Here is a 16,448-nt window from a genome sequence, read left to right as displayed (position 1 = left end):
TACATGACCACTAACAAAAATTCTCCTCAACAAGCTCTCTCTCTCGATCTCTCACATGCACGCACTCACTAAAAACAGTTTTTCTGCCCGGGGGACAAACAAATGGTCTGTCCTCTTGTGAAAATGTCATCTGTACGGTCACCTCAAAAACAGCTGATATGAACCATACCACTGAGGGACAAACCAAGAGAGGGGCTTATCTAATCTCCCCAAAGTCGTACACTTAGCAAATGAAGCTAAACTCTGTATTACCATCTTTTGCTGGTCTACGAGTCTCTCTGGGCTCACCTGGATGGGCTGATGCAAGCCGAGGGAAACATGGTGTGGGCCATAAAGACAGCGCTGGATATCGCCTGCTGTTCACTGCCAATTTTGACAGGCTGTGTGGCTGTTAATCATGAGGACTGAAAATAAATTCAACATTATAGGGTAGACCGAGCTTCAGCCATGCCATTTTAATCTGGTTGGTACTGGTATAGCTGGTAGATAAGAATGGTCATTGTGGAAAATGGCATGGTTGAAAAAATGTGTTTGTGGTGAAGCTGATACTTAAAGGCAGAATAGGTGATCCTGTCCAGAAACATTGTTTGTCTTGCTGGTTGGAATCTCTTTACATCCTGATAGCAATCAAGAAGCATAGTGGCCAAATAATATTTGTATAATTATATATCGTCTGTGAAAAGCGTAGCAAAAAGCATCCTAAAGAAAACACATACTAAACAAAGAATATCTATATTCAAGGCAAACCGCACGTTTCATTGGTCAGTGAAACAGGGTGTTTGTGATGTCACTGATGTAGCTGTTGTATACAGAGGTCTTCATGTGTGATAGGATGTGGGAGTGTGAATCTGTGTGTGGGTGTGGGTGTGCGCGCACAGAGGGCTCATCTCCTTTTGTAATTCTCTGCATAGCTGCACTGTCCCCTTGTTTCACACATCACACTGTTTCTATCCCTCTCTCCTTTCTTTCAATTATCTCTAGTTTCTTCTTGCATATCTTTCTTCGCCCTTTTCTCTCGCTCTCTCTCTTTCTGTCTCTCTCGCCCACACAGTTCTTTACAAAAACACATTTGTGATAACTCACCTCGTTCCCTCAGCAACCCTTCTACTGAAGCCCATAAGAGCAAAGGGGAACATGAGGGCACATCTCTGACTTTGTTTAGTGGTTAGTTAGATCAAACAGGTCTTACAATTCTCTGTGCTGTTGTAAATGCAGATACACGGTTAAGGTCAAGACACAAATCTTTACACAATCTCATAACTGTTCAGGTTCGGCTTCAGTCTGCCCAGTTTTGTCAAGATACAGCATCATATTTCTGACCACTTCAGCAAAAAATGCACTCAGGTGGAGGTTGTAAATGCGTGTTAAATGAACTGAACAGAGACAATGTTCACATCGCGTCAAATAAACGCACCATGTTAAAAACACATAAAAACATCGCTTTATGGTGTTAAAGGAATAGTTCACCCAAAAATTCTAATTCTGTCATCATTACTCTCCCTCATGTAATTTCGTACCTGTATAAATTACTTTGTTCTGATGAACACTGATGATAAATTACTGAATTCTGATGAATGTTAGCAATTTTCACTTCTGGGACTGACCACCATAGTAGAAAAAAGTAAATGGAAGTCAAAGGTGCCGCAGAACTGTTTGTTTTCCTTAATTCTTCAAAATATCTATTTTTTGTTCAACAGAACAAAAAAATATACATTTTCTTCTGCTATGGTATTGGATGATGTCCCAGAGCTGAAAATTGCTAACATTCTTCCAAATATCTTTCTCGGTGTTCAACAGAACAAAGACATTTTTAGGGATAGTTCCCACAAAAATGAAAATTCTGTCATCATTTACTCCCCCTTTTGTCATTTCAAACCCTGTATGACTTTCTTCTGCAAAACACAAAAGAAGATATTTTGAAGAATGTTGTTAGCTGGCACCCATTGACTTGCATTGGTTTTGTGTCCATACAATAGAAGTGAATGGGTGCCGCTGCTGTTCGGTCACCAACATTCTTCAAAATAGATCATCTTGTGTGTCATTTTTGGTTAACTATCCCTTTAAGTTTACTAAAAGCTTATTAGGTTTGATAAAATACTATTTGCAAAGTTGCTGTCCCTGTGCATATTTACAAATCCAGTCATCATAAAAGTTGAAGTAGAGTTCTGCTTGGTGCTGTTCTGCTGAGTGTTTCATTCTAAACTTTGCGCACACAACAAATTTTCAAAGCTGAATGCTCAAAACACGTGAAGATGTTAACTACAAAACTCATGAGGCCGTTTATTTACAGTAGTATTGATACCGATGTAGAAGCAGGTATCGTATCAAAGCCAAAGATGTTGGTATTGATCCAATCCTATTATAATGGAAGCTCTAGTAAAATATAGCATGACATCCTCACCCAAGTATACTCAGAACTCGGAGTAATACAGTACAGCTTATAAAGAATGTGTATTACATCATATGTCCAGTTACAATGTACTGTAATTCTGTGACGAATGACTAAACTCTCTCTCTCTCTCACACACACAGTTCTCATCTGAGTGATGCATTGCTGCTGACTGCAGACTGCAGGGGCTGCTGGGGTGGGAAAGAGGAACACAGTAAACCTCTACCATGAGTTATTTCCATGCTTAGCACAGCAGGGACCAGCACACACACTCACCCAACCTCTAGCTCAGGGAATCAGGTTGTGCAGAGCTATGAAAGTGATTTCATTCATTATAGCATCCTTGTATTATATGGAGGACTAAACCTGCAAAAATTATAAATAAATTAATGTATAAATAAATAAATATATAAACGAATAAATGTAATAATATGAAAATAAATAAAGGAATGAATGGTTTGATAAAACAAAATAATTCGTTTGAGCTATTATTGATCTTAGCTTTAACTTTTCTTTTCATTTTTTAAATTGATTTATTATTTTTTGTGTTTATTTTTTAATTATTTATTATTATTATTATTATTTATTTTTAGATTATTTTATTTATCATTTCCTTTTATTTTTACATTTATTTATTTATACGTTTATTTATTTTTATATTTATTTATTATCGCATGTATTTATTTCCACTTTTATTTATTTATTCTTGTATTTATTCTTACTTTTCTGTGTCTTGTATGATAATTAGATGGGTTGGTCTTGCCTACTATTGGTTCAGCGTAGATTGAAGCGTTTGATCGATTACTCTTGACTTGTTTTGGACTAACGTCACGTCACTCACTGATCGTTTGCTTCGTGTATAACGTTAAGTAACTATGGCGGGCGCACAATTAGCTAGAGAGTTACAGCATTTAGCCAATGAAGTCGATAACCATGCATCAAATGACTATGTGTCATTCAGATTAGATGCACTTATTGAGGATTTATTACAGATTGACGGCGAGATAAATGACAAAGTTCTTCAAAATCTGTGCGAGTCAGGGGGTGCTAAGGTGGTGACCAAGTTCCGGTTACAGGTCCTCTGCCAAAGAGGTGCATGAACGACCTCAGCAGATTCGTCGATTCTGAAAGCACAAGACGACTTGATATTAAGATGTCTAATAAACACAGACTTTCTTGTTACATGATTTTGACATTCTTGTTAAGATTGCAAATTATTGGTATGATCGCCCGTAACGGCTGAAGCGAGGTGAAAAAATAAATAAAGCGATTTGACACGGGATTCGTACCCATACAATAAAGCGAGGCAGCGTGTCACTACGGTAACAATCACACTAAGCTATTTCGCAATGCTAGCTGCTGCGGATCTTTGCAATAATATCAAGATGTCACACAACAATATGCAGCTGGATGAATCAAGGGAATATGCCCGTTTTAACTTGTGACCTCTGTGTTATTTATCTCTTATGGAATGTAGTTTACGAGTACCGTTTAGTAACCACGTCTTTTTAGAAGGAATGGTTTCCATTTGATGGCCCCTGTAGTGAAAGAACGATGCTCATTACTACCGTGTTAACTTGTGACTTAAGTTCACTATGTCTCAATTCATTTACATTATGTTACATCATGTTACATTAAATCTTTACGCTTTTTCTAACCGAAAGGCTGCTTATAACTATCACTTTGACAAAGCGTTAGCTTGCGACTTCGGTTTACAAGCTCATCTGTGTAGTTAAACCTTATTACATTTTGTGCTTTATGATTTTCACCAGTTGAACTGTAACACCACCATAGCACCCTCTGACTCGCACAGACTTTGAATGTGCTGCAAAGAGGCTAACAACCGAGGGAGAACTTTGTCATTTATCTCGCCGTCAATCTGTAATAAATCCTCAATAAATGCATCTAATCTGAATGACACATAGTCATTTGATGCATGGTTATCGACTTCATTGGCTAAATGCTGTAACTCTCTAGCTAATTGTGCGCCCGACATAGTTACTTAACGTTATACACGAAGCAAACGATCAGTGAGTGACGTGACGTTAGTCCAAAACAAGTCAAGAGTAATCGATCAAACGCTTCAATCTACGCTGAACCAATAGTAGGCAAGACCAACCCATCTAATTATCATACAAGACACAGAAAAGTAAGAATAAATTCAAGAATAAATAAATAAAAGTGGAAATAAATACATGCGATAATAAATAAATATAAAAATAAATAAACGTATAAATAAATAAATGTAAAAATAAAAGGAAATGATAAATAAAATAATCTAAAAATAAATAATAATAATAATTAAAAATAATTAAAAAAAGGACACAAAAAATAATAAATCAATTTAAAAAATGAAAAGAAAAGTTAAAGCTAAGATCAATAATAGCTAAAACGAATTATTTTGTTTTATCAAACCATTCATTCCTTTATTTATTTTCATATTATTACATTTATTCGTTTATATATTTATTTATTTATACATTTATTTATTTATAATTTTTGCAGGTTTAGTCCTCCATAGTATTAGTGTTATAGCAACAACTAAAAACTATGCACGAGTGCAATGCATTACTATTAACGTCACATTTATGAGAAAGTCATACTGCAATTTAACAATATAGGAACAATACAATTTGCATCCATAAATGCAGACCTGCTTGTGAGGCAAGGACAAAAGCATCCAGGGAGTAATTATAGTGAAACGTGACAAGGCAACAGTCTTGTCCTCAAGCATCTTTTGTCTGTGTCCTTCTGCTGTGCGTGCAGCAGTGGAAATGATGCACATCCTACACGCTAACATACTAACACCAGGGTCAACAAATAAACAGATCTGAGGGCAAAAATGCCACCGAAAGTGACTAAAATTAAACATAAGTGTCAAATGCCCCTGTAAAAATTCTCCTTTTCCGTCTTTATATTATATCCGTCTTTAAATTACATTCCAGTCATGGTTAATATTTATATATTTTTAGACTTTGTTATGTCAAGTACTTTGATTTATTCAATTTATTAACAATGTGTTTTATACCATAACGAAAAAAGAAATACCTATTTTAGTGCTGATGCAAACACACATGCACGAAAAACATGCACACATACAGGCATAATCTTTCTCTCTCTCTCTCTCTTATACATACATTAAATCACACACTTGCATATTATATAGTCATGTGTGTTCTAAACACATTAACAGAATAGGTTATGCATTACACAAGCAACTTTTTTCGGCTATCCAGTTCATCTACAGGTGTTGCCATGACAACCAATCATTTATCCTTCAGATCCCCAGCTCGTGCCCATGGTGAGGAATCGTCATAACAACGCCACTGAGACACACTCCAAAACTACCAACCACTCAAACCACCACCGCTGCAACAAAAACACACCAAAAACGCTCTAAAACAACCAGACGAATATGACGTTTCGTTTTCTCCACAACCAAAATATCCAAATTCAAAATAATCTTGTCACAAATGTCATCTGACCTTTTCCCCTGCACCCACTATCACTCCTACACGCAGTAACACACAGATGTGGTATTATTACTCATGACATTTCTAACTAACCACTACCGCCCATCTCCACATTCACTATAAGGGCAAATGCAAACAACACACATATCAATATCCATTAACATACTAACACTTGACATATTGGTCACTACGGCAACGGTTAACGGGAGTCTTTCAGCCAAGCGACGAAAATTCTAGATTTCCACTCGAGGTCTTTATTTTTCAACTCATAGTTCTGACGTTCGAACACTCTGCAGTGAATTTACAATGCTATTCCACCGATACACCTGCTCCAGCTAATATAGGGAAGCGATAAGTCACTATGGAAAATGGCATTTCCCACATGCATTTGGGTTGCCCTAGATAGAACAGGCCTCTGTTACTTTTACACGAAAAAGAGAGCGCTCTGTGGAGAAGAGAGAAAGAATGGAGAGATTGAATGAAAGTGTTAACACAGACCTGTCTTTGTTGGAGGAGTGTCCTTCTGGTCTATGGATCCAGTGGAAGAGAGAGAGAGACAGACAAACACAGAGAAACAAACAAAGTGGAAGTGTCATTAATGGTATAAAATACAAAACACAGCTCTGTTTCAAAGACTCAAAGTTTTTTTTTATTAGTTTATAAGGCATGTTCACACCAAGAATGCCAACTATAAAAATAACTACAACAATAACTATGTTACACAGTGTCTACACTAGACGCGGCACGATCCGACACATGGCTTGTTCTAAATGGGATTGTCACGTCCGTTGTGGACAAAATTTCAGATTATTATGGGTTCTAATGCGTTCTATTGTCTCTTGTCGCGCCGCATCCGGTGTAGACACGGTGTTAGCGTCCACGCCTTTCCCCTGTAACACGGAAAGAAAATAAACGTTTTCTTTAACATGTTCACTGTGCAAGAGTATAAAAGAAAACACCATTAGAAAATTACTGGAGGAGACTCTTTGTGGTCATATCTCATAAACTTGTAGGAGACTACGTGAAATTTGAATAAAACTAGAGATGCACTGATATATCGGCCAATAATCAGCATCGGTCGCTAAAAGCAATTTTTCGAATCAAAAGCGAAAATGTTTGATGTTCAATATTATTAGTCATTATATGAATTAATAACATTCAGGAAGAAATATTAAATTAATCTTCAGAATCGGCAGATACCATTCTGAATAGTCGGCTAACGGTATCGGTGGAGAAATGTAGTATCGGTGCATCTGTAAAAAAAAATTTTTTAATTTGTATTAAAAAAAAATTCTAACCGTGTAGGAATCTTTTCACTCTAAATGAACAATGCCACCTCAAAACAACAACAACAGACCTGTTAATATCAGGGCAAAATTACAGTAAGTGAGACTATGATTAAAATGAAAACAACTAATAAACCCACAACGCCTCAGACCTGCATGTGCCAGGTTTGACTGACACGTGAGCTCCTATCAGACATTCAATTACATCATAATTGTATAAACTCTATCAGTCGGCCCTCCAACACCCAGTGTATTACTCGCAGACTCGCATCTACAACAGTAATTGCCACCTTCAGTGGACAAATGTAATTAACACCGGCCATGCTAATTATTCTGAGAAACAAACCCACCTCGACAGCTCACCCACAGCAGTAGTTACACTTGTTCATTATCTGAGAGAGTTACACCAGAGAGAGTTACACCAGAGAGAAAGTGTTATGCGCTCTCAGCAACTGCGACTGTGCGGGGTCACTTGGATTCTCAGATATCGGAAAAACATTGGGAAAAATCTACAAATCAGGACAAAGAGCCCACAGGAGGTGGCAGTGCCGTAAATGACCTTTGCGAGAAGAAAAAAAGACGACCCTTAAGAAAATGGCGAGTGATGATGTGAGCCATCTGCTCGAGACAGAGGGAGGGCTTGGAGAGGTTGGGAATGAGACTGGGAAATTTGGTATTGGGAATAATAAATATTAAAAGGATGGCTAGAAGATGAAAAGCAAACCATATGTAGTACTGTTGTCATGTTTTATTTCAGGTAAGGTTGTTAAGCTAATGCTAGCAGTGCTACACCAGATTGTTGTATATCGCTGCTGTCCTTCTGAAACCTTGTGTCTCCATATTTAGTTAATTTCTTTATTTTTTGCCATTAATCATTATTATTAGTCACCCTTTATGTTTTTTTTTATGGGGTTTTGCAAAAATCTAACCATCGAAAAGAAATAAAAAGTGCTTGTCATCTTGGACAACACAGAAATCATTTAAAAAGTCATATTTCCATTTCCTAACAAATAGCGAATTTGGAGGTACGAGGTTTCAGAACGACAGTGATGATGTGACTTAGTGTTAGGGAACGTTTAATCAACAGCAAATATATAAATATACACATTTACATATACACATTTGTGTGTGTATATACACTCACCTAAAGGATTATTAGGAACACCTGTTCAATTTCTCATTAATGCAATTATCTAATCAACCAATCACATGGCAGTTGCTTCAATGCATTTAGGGGTGTGGTCCTGGTCAAGACAATCTCCTGAACTCCAAACTGAATGTCAGAATGGGAAAGAAAGGTGATTTAAGCAATTTTGAGCGTGGCATGGTTGTTGGTGCCAGACGGGCCGGTCTGAGTATTTCACAATCTGCTCAGTTACTGGGATTTTCACGCACAACCATTTCTAGGGTTTACAAAGAATGGTGTGAAAAGGGAAAAACATCCAGTATGCGGCAGTCCTGTGGGCGAAAATGCCTTGTTGATGCTAGAGGTCAGAGGAGAATGGGCCGACTGATTCAAGCTGATAGAAGAGCAACTTTGACTGAAATAACCACTCGTTACAACCGAGGTATGCAGCAAAGCATTTGTGAAGCCACAACACGCACAACCTTGAGGCAGATGGGCTACAACAGCAGAAGACCCCACCGGGTACCACTCATCTCCACTACAAATAGGAAAAAGAGGCTACAATTTGCACGAGCTCACCAAAATTGGACAGTTGAAGACTGGAAAAATGTTGCCTGGTCTGATGAGTCTCGATTTCTGTTGAGACATTCAAATGGTAGAGTCAGAATTTGGCGTAAACAGAATGAGAACATGGATCCATCATGCCTTGTTACCACTGTGCAGGCTGGTGGTGGTGGTGTAATGGTGTGGGGGATGTTTTCTTGGCACACTTTAGGCCCCTTAGTGCCAATTGGGCATCGTTTAAATGCCACGGCCTACCTGAGCATTGTTTCTGACCATGTCCATCCCTTTATGACCACCATGTACCCATCCTCTAATGGCTACTTCCAGCAGGATAATGCACCATGTCACAAAGCTCGAATCATTTCAAATTGGTTTCTTGAACATGACAATGAGTTCACTGTACTAGAATGGCCCCCACAGTCACCAGATCTCAACCCGATAGAACATCTTTGGGATGTGGTGGAACGGGAGCTTCGTGCCCTGGATGTGCATCCCACAAATCTCCATCAACTGCAAGATGCTATCCTATCAATATGGGCCAACATTTCTAAAGAATGCTTTCAGCACCTTGTTGAATCAATGCCACGTAGAATTAAGGCAGTTCTGAAGGCGAAAGGGGGTCAAACACCGTATTAGTATGGTGTTCCTAATAATCCTTTAGGTGAGTGTATACTGTACATATAAATATACAATATATACCAACAAATATTTACATAGCTATATAGATTTATGACCATTTATTTACATTGTGTGTAATATATATTACTCATGTTTCTGAAATACATACAGCTATGTTTGTGTATTTATTAAATATACACGACACATACACATATTATATAAACACAAACATTTACTTTGGTATCAATTAATCACTATTAATCGATTTGACAGAACTATATTATTTATTTGTATTATTTATAATTGTTCGTAAATGTTAAAGTATTGTAATAATGTACCTCAAGATACTGCATTAAAATCCACATGTTAAGAATTTATGTTGCTAGTTCTCATATGAACATTTTGGATAGGGATTGCCAAGACAACTATGGTAAATATGTTGATAGACAATATCCTTAAAGAAAAAAAGCATCTTTCTCCGTTTTAACGGAAACAGACTTAAATTATCTGCATAAACAGCCACATTTAGATTTCTCTCCATTAAAAACAAATATTAACAATATGAAAGGAGTCCATACTAAACAAGCAAAAGATAGAAAGTGAGCAACACAAAAAGGATGCAGTGCATTCTGCAGTCTCTCTCTAGGACTCTACGCTTTACTCTCCCACACAGGTCGATCCACAATCTGACTCCGTGCTGAATTTTAATCACAACCTCTCCTACATAGTGGCCTGATCATACATACACAATGATCATCCAAAGCACTTGCCTTAAACACTGCAGGATATCCTGTACTGCAGACTTACACTGGCCAGTCCACACTGATTCAATACAAATCTAATCCACTTTAACCTGCACACAGTCACACTTTGCATCTGTATTCGGCGATCGTTCTGACGGAGCTGGACAGAGTGCACACTATAAGCAGGAGCAATCAGAGGTGCAATGGAGGGGTCGATTCCTCAGCAATGCAGAGAGAAAGACAAACTATCACCAGCACACAGAGCGGTCTGTTACAGTACAGTTCTGTACCAACTCTTTTAGGATTGTTATGGGGCATATTGACACAGCACACGCTATTGCCCTCCAGGCTATTGACATGGTCTTCAGCACACTTCCACACAACAGTAAATGGCGTATTACATCATTACAGTGTGGAGCTAAAGAGGGACCACAAGGTTAATAGATGGCATTTAGAATTTAGGGCTGTCGCGATAAACCGACGATAAATATCACGTGATTTATGCACAGCTTTTGAGTGAAGTATGGGAAAATGCTGCTGCATCCGAAAGCCAGAGGGCGCTCTCGTGCGGAAACTCCAAATACGCACTGCAGAAGAAGACCATAACATGTTCTAGAATCTAGGAAAAGCATATGGACATCTTTTTATCACCGTTACTCAAGCCTCATCAGGTATTTTTATGATAATAAAGTATATTTAAAATGAACATGTTTGACGGGTGTTGCTTTTTCAAATGCACATTATAAGCGACTCAAACTCGCACTGCTTTTAGATCGAGCAGCATTTCCTACTGATCCCAGAGACGTGCTTCACGGACAAGCTACGCATTAAAAAAATATTGACACACTGCATATCGCAGCCAGCTTGATTTCAATAGGATTTAGTAGTATCGCGATAAATTATCGTGCAGCCCTATTTAGAATCAGACCTTTTTATGGATAATTCACGCAAAAAAGGAAATTCTGTCATCAATTACTCACACTCTTGTAATTTCAAACCTGTATGACTTTCCGCATAACACAAAAAATATATTTTGAAGAATGTTGGTAACCGAACAATGGCAGTACCCATTGGCATTGGTTTTGTGTCCTACAATAGAAGTCAATGGGTAGCACCAATGTTCATCTACCAACATTCTTTAAAATATCTTCTTACTTCTTACTTACCTACTGTAAATCCAACAACATTCTTAAAAGCTGAAAGCTGTTTCAGACTAAAACAGAAATAAACTTCAAAGGACACAAAATGATCACCAGCACAGGCCTGGATTTATAATATCAACAGGTTTTTACATTTGCTACAGAGTTAGCATGCTTTAGGACCATATGACATCAGTCTGTCACCCTGTCAGGGACCCGGCAGCGAGTCTCTCCAGATAAGGTAGACAAAGGTGAGAATCTGACGGTTTATGTAACGTTCAGGCTCAATGGCACAGCCAGCTGCCTGTCTGATGGCCTGGAAACAGCCCTATTGTGACACACTGTTGCACTCAATTTCAGGTTTGTAAGACAGACGGAGTCAGAATAGCAGAGATATCCACCGTGTGCTGCTTTCTGTTCTCTGGTATCTGCCTTTCTACTTTGAAGACTCATGCCTACATTTAGTTAACGGTAATCCCAACACAGCTGAAATCCATGTTTAAGGAGTAAATTGTGTACAAACATTTATAAATACAGAAAACATACATGTAGTTTTAATCTCAATTCAAGTCAGTAGATATTACAAGCAAAACTGATGTTTAGTCATTACTCATTACATAACTCTTGCACAAATATTAAGTTTGTTCCGCATGCAAAGACACAAGGCCTGTACTTACTGTCTCTGTAGAGAGCCTCCCAAACTCTTAGCAGCACCATCTCGCTCTCTTTCCCGGTCTCGTTCCCTCTCTCGCTCCGTGGCATTTGGTCCAGACAGGCTTTGGCCGAGCTTCATGTGCATGTTGGCATTGACTCGGCGGTCCCGTGGCGGTACCGGCGGAGGGGGAGGCGGGGGCGCTGGAGCCGGAATAGGAATGGGGATGGGCCCGCTGTTGTGGGTTTGATTGGCGTAGATGTGAGTGGACTCTGAAGCGTTGGATGTGGGAGTCTGGGTGGTGTGAATTGGAGGCGGAGGTGGGGGAGGACAGGGTTGTCGGTCCAGCCGCAGGTCCTTGTTCTCCTGGCTGAGGCGGTCCAGTTGGACCTCCAGCTCCTCAATGCGGCGCCGCTGCGTTTCCAAAAGCTTCTGTTGGCTTTCAATGATGTTGTTGAGCTCCAGTAGATACTCCACCGCCCGGTTAGGGCTCTCCGGGGTGCCCTGGCTAGTATCCATGCTGAGAGGGTCAGCTGGGCTGAGAGGTACAAGCTTTTGGGATCACCCTGTAGGTGCAAGCTCTCCCCCCCACGTACCACGAGTGGGGGGGAGAGACAGAAATGGGGTGGTGTTGGAGTAGAGTAAGCAGAACAGAACAGGTGTCACTTTCGGTCAGAGACACCCCTTGGAGTCAAAAACAATTTTGAAAGTCACAGTACAGGATTAAGGTACTTCATAACGGGAATATTTTATTCACCTACAAAAGGTCAGGTAGTAGATTTGTTTTTTTTTACACCAAGTGTGAGCATGTGTGTGTGCGCGAGTTTGTTTAGTGTTTGTGAATTTGCGGATGTAAGAAGTAAAATGTAAATTCCTAATCTTCCGTCAAGCGTGCCATATTTCCTCTGCCACCACGGAATCACAGAACGAAGATCAAAGCCAGTTTGCAAAAACGAATAACATCTTTCGAAAAGTTCTATATAAAATCAGTCAGTCCGCTAGCGACATCAATGAGCGAAAAAAAAGTGACATCCATGCCCCAATTTTCCTCCCACGGAGTAATAAAAATGAACGAAAACAGCTACCGGCAGTCATGGAACACCCAACGATCACAGTATAATTTTGCCTGAAGTCCACAGAAAGGCAAAGATGTAACAACAAGCCAAGTCAGCAAATCTCCATGAGACAGGATGTAGAGCTGATTTCCTTCCCGTCCATCTTTCCGATACGTGGCCTCTTCCTTTCCCCTTTTAAATGTATATTTGACTAATCAAATGTTTCAGCTGCAAAGCTCTTCTGTGGCTCTAGTCTACTCATGACTCAGACTGAAGTGTTTGAGAGACATTTTCTTTAGAAGTCATTCCATCCTGAGGCAGAAATGAAATGTAGGGACCAAAGTTGCACTAATAAATCCACCGCAATACTAAATTGGCTTCTGGGAGGTGTGCGCATGTCTTCCAGAACAACCCAGTTCCTCCTCTTCTTTTCACCCTCATTACAATAGCTTGTTCTCTATTCAAGCCATTAATATTGCTTCCTTTTATACAGGCATTTCAAAACCACGACAATACTAGGAATACGATTTCCAATTGATGATGCATTTCAACTCTTTTAAAAGTGCGTACAAGCCAATATTTAGTTATTTCATAACACACATCATGTCCAGTCTTTCTCATTTCTTTTCCTCACCGAACCCAAATTACAGTATCAGTGTTGCACCACAGCGCACTTCGCCATTTCAATATATATGTGTATCATTTTTTGCATTTATGTTTTTACTCACTCACTGCTCAGGCAGCATTACAGGAGTCCTTGAAGACCATCGCGTGTCTCCTACGCTCACAGCTGTTGCGATAATGAGACGCTATATCCACAGTGCGTCCCCTCAATTGTGACACCAAGCAGTTTAAATCTCCATTTTGATGCTTTACCAACAAATTAGGGATTTAAAACCAGATTAATGGTTATCGGTCTTCTGTTTCCACGCTTGATACGGCCACATTTGGTCAAACTGCGTCCACAATAGTATAAAACAAAGAAGTGCTATTCCTGCTGCAGGATGTATCCACTGCCTGTCGGGTTTTATGTCGCTTTGTGCAATCAGCGCTTTGAAACAGCTGAGATGCGCAATACAGCGCAGCGTCCACGCGCTTCTGTCCACACAGTGTCACGCAAAGATCATTAAATAACACCCATGCTGATGGGGCACAAATGCCACAATCCTTCTCAGAAGAAAATTCAAATTAACGGATTAGACTGCATTGTATGACAAACTGAACTCACAAAACCGGCTGTCAACGAGCATACGATTTACTGAACGAGACCAGCTTCAAGACGTGTCGATGCCAGTGACTAAGGACATTCTCTCATGAATGAACGGCTCACATGTTGAGCAGACGTGCATTAGTAGGGTCCATTCCCTCGTGACGCTCCTCAGGCACCCCTGCACCTGACGCCTCATTTAAGCCATTCGCTTTCACCGCAGTGTTCACATGTCTCTCTAGTTTTGCAGCATGTCGATGATGCTCTGCTCTTCTCTTGCCGTGGTGAAGGGTGATGCAGGGGTTAAATTCATTTCAGTGAGTCAGAAAAAGGATATATGGGTTTTTTTCTTTTCAATCGAGCCGCTGACGTTGGTTCGAGCGTGTAGCGCTAGAGGAACATGCCGGGGAAACTGCGTCGGCGTGGTCGGCCATTTTGGAACGAGATCAAATGCAATTCAACGGAAGAGTGGAGCCTTGCGCTGAGCCGAAATGAATGCAGTTTCTCGTTCGCACGCGCTCTCTCTCTCGCGCGCGCGCTCTTGACCACACACACACACACACACACACACACACACACACACACTTCAAGACTCAAACCGTAGAAACACTGCGTGGTGCATTTACTCTGCAGAAGGGAAGAGATTTACACATGAGAACAGTGTCACCGCAGCCAATTTTACGTTTCAGAGAGCAACAAGTGCATTGATTTGAAAACGGTCTTGTTAATGTAACACAAAAATGACGACAATTTAAGCGTTTTATTAGCTTATATTGTCGACTGCAGTAAAATAACCCCCGTTTTTGTGTGTTCCATGTGCTGAATCACCCTCGTGTTTTTCAGCACCACGCTTAAGCTCACTCTTTTCAGCACCCACTTAAACCATCCATTTTTTTCGATCTTCCACCCACACGTCCTGCCCTCTCTCTGTCTCTCCATTCCTTAGTCATAGCTGAACTGTGTGTGAGTGAAAGGGATGTGCTAAGCACATGCAGAAAAAAAAGACAGAGCAGTAACGCTATTTGTGGTATACCCTCGTGTAGTGCATTTTCAGGGCAGCGTGACGCTGGAATGACAGGTGCGCGGTTGAATGCACCTATCCCGCGCCGCGTTGACATTTATCAGCACATGTAGCTACTGGCTGTGTTTTAAAACCCAGTGAGCTTCCTAGAACTCTTGGGCAAAATGCTATTTAGTTAGAGAGCTCATTACGTTTTAAGGCACAGCCACATTGACTGCTGTGACTGGGTCCGTATATTTAATCTTCCACGCACTATTCTGCGTCAGTGGTTCATCAGCCCTCCCCAGCCCCAATAGTGACACCCAGCTACCACCTTCTAGTTTACACGAAAAAGCGTGTTCGCTCGTGCGTGCGAGTGAGTCTGCGCTCTCCGCGCGTGAATTGTGCACGCTTTATTCAAACAGCACTGATCTCTGCTGTTTATGTAAGAGGTGTATGCGGAGGAGAAAAAGAGTTGCAGATGAGAAAACGAAGGATGGACCGAGAGAGATTTCATTTCTAACTCTCCCACACAGCCTTAATTATTCAACTGCATAATTCTCAGTGCATTTTAATGTCCCTTTTTAATAAATATCCATCCATCCATCCATTTCCTCTTTCTCTTTTACTTTCTTTGATGTAAAATGCTGACATGAGTCAAGCAAGCTGGAGAAGACCTTCAAAACTACTGTCATGTTTTGAGCCGTCTTCTCCCCGACAGGCCAACCACAACATTCGTTCTCTCATTCAGAGCTTTCCTCTTTAAATGCTTTAGGAATATTTTATTTTCTTTAACTATACATTCATAACAAGGACCATGTTATATAAGGAGCTTCCTCAACATGTCACATGGTTTCACCATACAGTTATACTTGCTCTGCAGTGTTTTGGCTTCATGTGGTCTTGTCTATTTGTTGTCCCCTTTCTGCTTGGGTTTATAGAGAAACAAGTCACTTTACAGCAATTATTTTGACAGTGTATGCATGTGGTTTTGTATTAAAACGTCTTTTTTGTAATGAAAATAATATACTATAAAACAGTAAACTATAAAGTACAGGGTAAGAAGTTATTAGTCTTGTATGTTTTCACTAAAAGCAAGATTTCGGTTGTCTCAAACGTGTCATAAAATGTTTTAGGAGAAATGAAAACAGAACCCAATGAGACAATCTTTGTCCAAAAGTAATTGTATTGACCTG

General features: G+C 39.8%; 1 protein-coding gene across 2 annotated transcripts in view; it reads right to left on the bottom strand.

The window, feature by feature from the left end:
* Window positions 1-14,784, bottom strand: part of LOC130568646 (IQ motif and SEC7 domain-containing protein 1) — a 61,032-nt gene extending 46,248 nt beyond the window's left edge. Inside the window, exons 1-2 of one of the 2 annotated variants that reach the window (XM_057357639.1) lie at window positions 12,016-14,784; window positions 6,361-6,390 (exon numbers count right to left, since the gene is read on the bottom strand). In XM_057357639.1, coding sequence (XP_057213622.1) covers window positions 6,361-6,390; window positions 12,016-12,509 — 524 coding nt within the window. In that variant the 5' untranslated portion in view covers window positions 12,510-14,784. The remainder of the gene's footprint in view (window positions 1-6,360; window positions 6,391-12,015) is intronic. The other variant, XM_057357640.1, reaches the window with a different exon arrangement.
* Between the last annotated feature and the right edge of the window lie 1,664 nt (window positions 14,785-16,448).

This window comes from Triplophysa rosa, linkage group LG17 (genome assembly GCF_024868665.1).
Source record: "Triplophysa rosa linkage group LG17, Trosa_1v2, whole genome shotgun sequence".
Classification (NCBI taxonomy): Eukaryota; Metazoa; Chordata; class Actinopteri; order Cypriniformes; family Nemacheilidae; genus Triplophysa; species Triplophysa rosa.
Note: the sequence above shows the minus strand (reverse complement) of the source record. Positions and strands in the feature narration are given on the sequence as shown.